Here is a 7,328-nt window from a genome sequence, read left to right as displayed (position 1 = left end):
GGCCGCGCCGTCTCGACCGTGCTTAAATACTTGTTGTTGTATTAAAAAAAAATGATGAAAGGAGGAGATTATGATGAGATGCATAGATTGGCAAACAAATGAAGCATCTATGGCAAACAAATGAAACAATCTTTTTACCAAGAGCTTGAGCTTTCTTTCTTTCTTAATCTGGAGTACATCAGTCCAGGTTACAATACAAATTTGATCTCCAATGCATATTTGATCTCCAATCTGGAGTACATCAGTCCGAACAAGTGTTTGAATGTAATTTTGTGGCTTCTCCATTATTTTAAGCTATTTTCTGCTATTTGCATTTACTTTTAAATGCAAATTGCAGAAAATTAAAATATATGTGTTTGATCATCAAAATTTGATATTCATAACTTTTAAAATTACCCAAAAATTACATTTATTACTTATTTAACACTGTCAAGTTCCACTAATTTATTACATAACAAATTTTACTTTTGAAATTAAAAAAATTTTCATTATTACAACATTTTTTTAAACAGTTTTACCAAAGGAGGGCAAAATTATCATTTTTTCAGAAACAGCTGCATAGCAGCTGTTTTTACACAGCTGCACCAAACAGACAGCCAGCTTCCTCGCAGCTACTTTCCCGCAGCAGCTTCTTGGGGCAGCGCAGCTGCAGCTGCCCGAAACGCGCCAAACAGACCCATAGTCTCTTTAGGATAGCTTTTTAATTGCTTTGCTTTTCATATTGTTGCAACTTTTTCATTTGACTACTGCTTTCTAGAAATTTTTATGGTGGAAACTTATTATTTTTAACTAGATATGTTTTAATTGTGGAAAGAACGAACATATACTCACACATGCATAAACTAAATTATCATTATGCACAATCAAATTATTATTATTTTTTTTAAGAACATTTTTAGTCTTTAATTCTCTTGAAATTAACGATTTCTATTTATTTTTAGTATAGATAACATTATCATGTGATTAGGTATAGGTATTTATGTTTGCTTATTTTATAGCTTTTTTACTTTTAACGCTCTTGCAATTAATAAATTGATAGTTACCATTTTATATTAACACTTTTAATTTGTATCTCTTATGCGTTACATTTTCTTAAAAATATCCTTTTTATTTGTTTTATATATCTAATTTATTGCAAGTAGTCTTGTATTTTGTTATTAATAACACCACATGATACTTCTGTTACATTTCAATATGCAAACTAGAACCTCTCATACGATGCACACAATCGATCATATTAGAAACATAGCCTTAAAGTGTAACTGTGGGGAGTTTGGGCTTGAAGTTCAACAATCACTTGAAAATCTTGCTTCTTTTTTTTTTTCTCAGATTGAAGTCAACGAGCTTATTAATGAGCTAAGCTCAACTTAAATTGAAGTCGAATTGAGCAAAGATTAGATTGAGCTTGCTTGAGATTGGACTGAAAAGTTTATGTATTGAATTAAAAATTAATCTTGTGAGATAAAACTTAGTTTTGATTGACTGAATTTTTGGCTCAAAATGAGCCAACCTATATAACCAAATTTGGCTCGGTTTGAGATTTTTGATTGAATGACTTTGAGCCAATCATGAGCTGGATTGGATTGGGTTAGTTTGACTCTTTAGCAGCTCTAGCAAAGTAAACAAGAACTGATATTTAGAAAAAAGTAATTGGGTTTTTACTCCTACAATAAATAATATTCGATATATTAATTATTCAAATTTTGAAATTTTCTATAACTATTTATATTTGTCATTGCTATTTTTTTAAAATCATATTGGGAATTGTGCAACCGGCAATTTTTTCTGATTTTAACCAATTGAAAACACCTTTGAGATATAATAGTTTGGTAGCACTTAGATGTTTTTTTCATTAATGGTTGCAAAAAAATAAATTATTTGATTCATTTTTAATGTAAATTGCGTAAATATTGTGGGATGATGATGTCCAAGTGAAATTATAAAAATGATTTGTGATAGGCTGTAGTTCACACACGTGCACATACACACATGTTATCTCATGAAATAGCAGATCAAAAAATATTTTCCGAGTTTATGTGAAATGAATTTTATCTTCTTTTCTCGTCAATTTTACGAATCTAATTATTTCTTTAGCACTATTTTCTATAACAGTAAAATGTTCACATTTCTTTGTGTTTGAAATTATTAAAATAACAATGTAAAATATTTTTTTCTTGGTTAACATAGAGTAAACCTGTAGAGGAATTCTATCGGAGCAGAGGAAAACTGCTGGAGTTTGATTTACCAGGGGGCATCCCAGAATCTTGGCCGAAGCTACTGCAAGCACTAAATCTGGAAGATCCTGATGAGAAGCAATCTGCAGCGGCTTGATAATTAATTTGGGTTGCATTTGGGAAGCCATCTCAAGAATCATTCTTTGAATAAAATTTCCTCAAAATGAGGCTTCAGTTTTTTTCGCAACCAATAGAATTATTATTATATTATTGGTATGAATGCTCTTTACGAATTATTATTTTTGTGTAATAGTTTTATTGATCGCACAGCAATATTGTTTTTTTCTGAGGCAAAGCCATTATTCCCATGTTTTTGGGTGATGGAAACATTCTGGCTAGAGGATTGTTGAGGCAGATGTTTTTATCATCTCGGCTTTCATTTGTAAGAAGTTCAGCTTTTTAATTGTGAAATTTTAGTGGTAAATGGAATTTATTGTTATATAAGGATGTTTATGGCTTTTGTTAAGAGTTTTTTTTTTTTTTTTTTAATAAAATTGGAAGAAGAATGTCTATCACACACACACACACACACACACACACACAATTAGAATACAAGCAATCAAAGCTTCACATGTGAATAGGGTTTATTTTTCTCAACTCGCACGCGGTCAATGTAAGATTGTGGTTGGAGAAAACACCGAACCACTAGGCCTAATGAGCTACACATTTGTTTAATTCATTATTTTCATTCATTATAATTCACATTATATTTATAATAATGCATGCTACGCTTTAGAATATGTTCTATGGCTCCAAGAGAATTTTCAGACTATGGTCTGCTATTCCGCATTAACTAATTATAATTAAGATGTGCTTAATGAGCAAAATCCTTGATCTGATGATGGTGGAGCCAAATACTTTGAATAATCATTACTTAATAACATTTAACACAATTTAAACTCACAAATTCCAACTCAACGAGAAAGTGACTCCAGAGAAAAACAAAAATAGAATTGCTTGAATTGATGCTGACACGGACCGCTTTCATATTAAATTGTGAAGACATAAATTTATCATTTCTATTACCATTTCCATGAACATAAGCTAAATGCCTTGAACGATCCTTAATTATTAAGTGGAAGTATCTGAGGCCCTTAAGTTAGTGGAGAAGACCATTTCTCTAAAGCAGTGAGCAGTCACAAGGTACGCCTTTATAACTCGCAGCTCTAGAATGCTCCCTAGATCGATGGCGTTCTTCACTAACTTAGGCAACAAATATTTTCACTTGATAAAGATCTTTCAATGCATTCTGCTACAAATCTTTTCACTTGTGCACCAACTATCGAGCGCTTATGCATTCTTTAGACATTGGCGCCTACGGGCCAAATCAGGACGCATATGCGCCAGCAGTAGTTTGCACATGATTATCGGTTTTAAGTTCTGAATTTGAGTGGCATATCTGTTCCTGCTCAAGGTTTCTTCAACATTTTCTTGGTGAAGTAGAGAAGTGTCGGCGAGTGAGGAGGATTTTTTATATGCTTTAATTGTTCTTCTTTTCATACTTGTGTTCCTGTTTTTTCTCGAATTTGTGCGCTGACATTATTATTTTTTGTGATTCATTATTATTTTCCTTAATTATATGCTTTAATTGTTCTTCTTTATATGCCATTATTATTTTCTCGAATTTGTGCGCTGCCATCCAAGCCCCTATAAAGCTGGGAAGTATTCTTGGAATTCCTATCATCTGGGATGAAGTTACTGCAAGCACTAGAGCTTGAGGATCATGATGAGAGGCAATCTGCAGCAGCTTGATAATTAATTTGAGTTGCATTTGGGAAGCCATCTCAAGAATCATTCTTTAAATAAAATCTCCTCAAAATGAGGCTTCTGTTTTTAACCAACAAATTGAATCATTTATTTTCTTATTGGTATGAATGCTCTTTACGAATTATTATTTTTTGTGTAATAAGTTTATTGTACTTTTGAGGCAAAGTCATATCAACATCCATTATTCCCATGTTTTTTGGGTGATTGAAACATTATGGCCAGAAGATTGTGATGGGGCAGATCTTTTTATCATTTCGGCTTTCATTTGTAAGAAGTTTTGCTTTTGAATTGTGAAAATCTAGTGGCAAATGGAATTTATTTTTATATAAGGATATGTATGGCATTTGTTAAGAGATTTTGTTTGATTCTCTCTCTCTCTCTCTCTCTCTCTCTCTCTCTCTCTATATATATATATATATATATATATACCTACCTAAACATTCCTCTGTATATTTTACTGCTTGGTGAATAATAATAATTCATTCTCCTCTTATTTCTGTTGTCATCTTCTTCTACTATTCTCCTCAAGATCATTCGATTTTTAATATGCATACATACATACTTATATATATATAAGATTAGTTGATTTTATTGTTTGATTCATTGAGCTTTGAGCACAATTTAGAAGCAAAACATAGAACTCAAAGAATGATAGATAGGAATAGAGGGAGGGAGGGAGAGAGAGAGAGCCAAACATCCTGTTATTTGGAGATACTTCTTGTTATTAAAAAGATTTACGAAGATTTACATTTCTGCCACAAAATTCCTATGTATTTACATATCTAACACCTAAACTTTGATATATCCATTTTTGGGATAATTACATTCATGGCACTCTAAACTTTGCTAATTACATTTTTTGCGTGCCACAATCAAACTATTGGAAATTTGATAAAAAATGAAAAATATGATCTTCCACAATAAGCTCAGCAGCTCACCTCTTCAACCTCTTTGATTGTGGAGAATTTTGATAACTGTGGGGACAGTGTCTGGATGGCTCGTCAAGATTGATGTCGGTTTCTCTAGCAAAATGCTTGCTTTCCCCTTGCCTCGACTTTCGCTTACCCTGAAATAAGAAAAAAATGCTTCTTTTTACCTCACAAGTTACACGTAAGAGGAATGTAATGACCAAATAATAGTTTTATATCACCATGGTGTTAAAAATGAGTTATATTTAAGCTATTGCAAGGAGCATTTCTCAAGAATCTTAGCTGTGAGACTCTCACCTTAGAAGAAGAGTCCCTGGTTGAGCGCTTGTGCTCGGATCTATGATGTATTTGTTCTCTTTGTAGCTTTCTCTGCAACCGCTTATTTTCTTCATCTAGAGATCTGTTCTCTTTATACATCAATTTCACCTTAAAAATGTAAAATTGAAGTGATAACGTATGATATAATGACTCATGACAAAAAAAAATAAAGCAAATAAGAAAAATAAAGCTGATTAGCAATTTTGTTACCTCCTCTTCAGCTTTCTGCAGATTTTTTAAGAGCATCTCCTTATCTTGTTGCCAGGACTGGACTTCAGCGAATATAGCTTGAAGCTAACATTGGTTGAATAATTTGATTAAAATTTAAAATGAATACAGGAAGATATAAAAGAGCATGACAGAAATGTACTGAATTTAGTAGGCCGTATTTGAGTATGGATCATACATGTAATAACAAATTAAAATAAACAATAATGTTATAAAAAGGCACGCAAAATAGTCGGTAACTGAGAAAATCTCAATCTTGTTTGATGAAGTGCGAGCGCATGCTAATGAGATTAATGCCCATAAAGTTTGAATTGAGAATTTCTATGGGTTAAAAGAGTCTGAACTCTGAAGAACCAATATGCTTGATGTTGTTATTCAATGAGGTATTGTGAAGGACTTGTGGGGTTTTGGAAAATGCTGATAATGATGAGTAGAAATAAAAAGAGATAGATGTATGAAAAATAGTAATGTTAGTATGGTAATGCTTGTTTGAAGAAGGTAAGTGTATATACTAATGTTTTGACTACAGTTGAGTTGCTATTATGAAGGCCAGTAAAAGCTAATTATAAGCATTTTAACTTGGATTGGATGAATGATGACTTCCTTATTCTATTTGGCTTCCCCTTTAAGCTTCACCCCCAGTATTGTGGAGGTTCATGAAGTTTTATGAAAACCAAATATCCCATTTTCAATATTAAAAATTTAATTTGTGATATTAATTAATATAATTTTCCACTAGATTGTTTATGTAATGGCACATTTAAGATTTAATAAAAATTGTAAACTATTTTTTTCATCTTATTTTAAAATAAGTTTAAGAAAAATTTAAATGATAATTTTGAATTTTATTTTCAGCCAGAAACACATTCTTTCTCAGCTTTACAGATTCCATGAAAAATTGAAATTTGAAACATAGCTAATTAATGAACTGCAAGATACATGGAATTTGAGAATTTAATATAAAATACTGCAAGATATATTGGAAGTTAAAAGCACCAAAAAACTCACAGAGGAGATATCCTGCAATTGAGCACGGAGTTCATGATTCTTCTTCTCTAACTCCCAGCAGGATTCCATGGAATTATCCAGTTCACGTTGAAACAGCATGCATTTTTTCTCCTGTTTGGCGCAGTACTTCTCCATTTCAGCGTTCTTTGCGACTATTGTTTCCTTCTCTTTGATACATTTTCTTAAACCACGTGCGTTCATTCTGGCTTCCTCCTGTCACAATAAACCCAAAAGTTTAGTTTGGTCTAAACGAATTGAGCGAAAAAACCAATAAAGAGTTGACACAATCTTAACATTATTCATAAAACAAAATATTACGAGTCAGTTTCTTATGAATTGCACCAAAACCGAACTGCTAAAAATTTAATTATGAGGTTACAGGGCGATTCAAAATGGAAGAAAATGCCATTGAAATAGCGTTGCGATGGGAAAAACATTCTGAAAAACTGAATAGCCAAACCAACATTAACGTGCTGTGCGTTTTCTGTTGAATGAAAAGGATGCTAAACGCCTCCTCAAAAAAACACTATATATCTAACCAAAGAATCGCTTACAGAATTAGAGAACATTAGAATGTGTGTGTTTCTGGGGTTGGGAGAGACAGAGAAAGGACGAACCTTGCAGCACTGGACAGCTCTGGAAGCGCGTATTGATCTCCCTTAGTCGGTCCTGCAACATAAAGTTCTGATCTCGAAGGAGTCGGCGATCTTCCTCCGAAGCCAAAAGCTTCAGCTTGAGCGTCTTCTCCGAAATGGGGAGGCCTACAGAATCCTCAATGGATTCCCGGATGTAATCTTCCGTCTTTTTTGAAATTGGCGCCATTGAATGGTGCTGAAAGCCTTGA

At 32.8% G+C, this 7,328-nt stretch overlaps 2 protein-coding genes across 3 annotated transcripts in view; one reads left to right on the top strand and one right to left on the bottom strand.

Moving 5' to 3' along the window:
- The window catches only part of LOC110019090 (probable adenylate kinase 1, chloroplastic), a 52,372-nt gene extending 49,694 nt beyond the window's left edge, over positions 1–2,678 (top strand). The window contains exon 4 of one of the 2 annotated variants that reach the window (XM_020716658.1): positions 2,201–2,678. In XM_020716658.1, coding sequence (XP_020572317.1) covers positions 2,201–2,290 — 90 coding nt within the window. In that variant the 3' untranslated portion in view covers positions 2,291–2,678. Of the gene's footprint in view, positions 1–2,187 lie in introns of both variants that reach the window. The other variant, XM_020716648.1, reaches the window with a different exon arrangement.
- A 2,085-nt stretch (positions 2,679–4,763) lies between these two features.
- On the bottom strand, positions 4,764–7,109 carry LOC110019098 (myosin-11-like). Its single transcript, XM_020716670.1, has 5 exons — positions 7,102–7,109; positions 6,485–6,697; positions 5,459–5,542; positions 5,228–5,356; positions 4,764–5,067 (listed from the first exon to the last, which is right to left on the bottom strand). Exons 2-5 carry the CDS (start codon positions 6,683–6,685, stop codon positions 4,936–4,938), a joined length of 546 nt encoding a protein of 181 aa, XP_020572329.1. The 5' UTR covers positions 6,686–6,697; positions 7,102–7,109; the 3' UTR covers positions 4,764–4,935.
- Between the last annotated feature and the right edge of the window lie 219 nt (positions 7,110–7,328).

Source organism: Phalaenopsis equestris, unplaced genomic scaffold, assembly GCF_001263595.1.
Source record: "Phalaenopsis equestris unplaced genomic scaffold, ASM126359v1 Scaffold000002, whole genome shotgun sequence".
NCBI lineage: Eukaryota > Viridiplantae > Streptophyta > Magnoliopsida > Asparagales > Orchidaceae > Phalaenopsis > Phalaenopsis equestris.
Note: the sequence above shows the minus strand (reverse complement) of the source record. Positions and strands in the feature narration are given on the sequence as shown.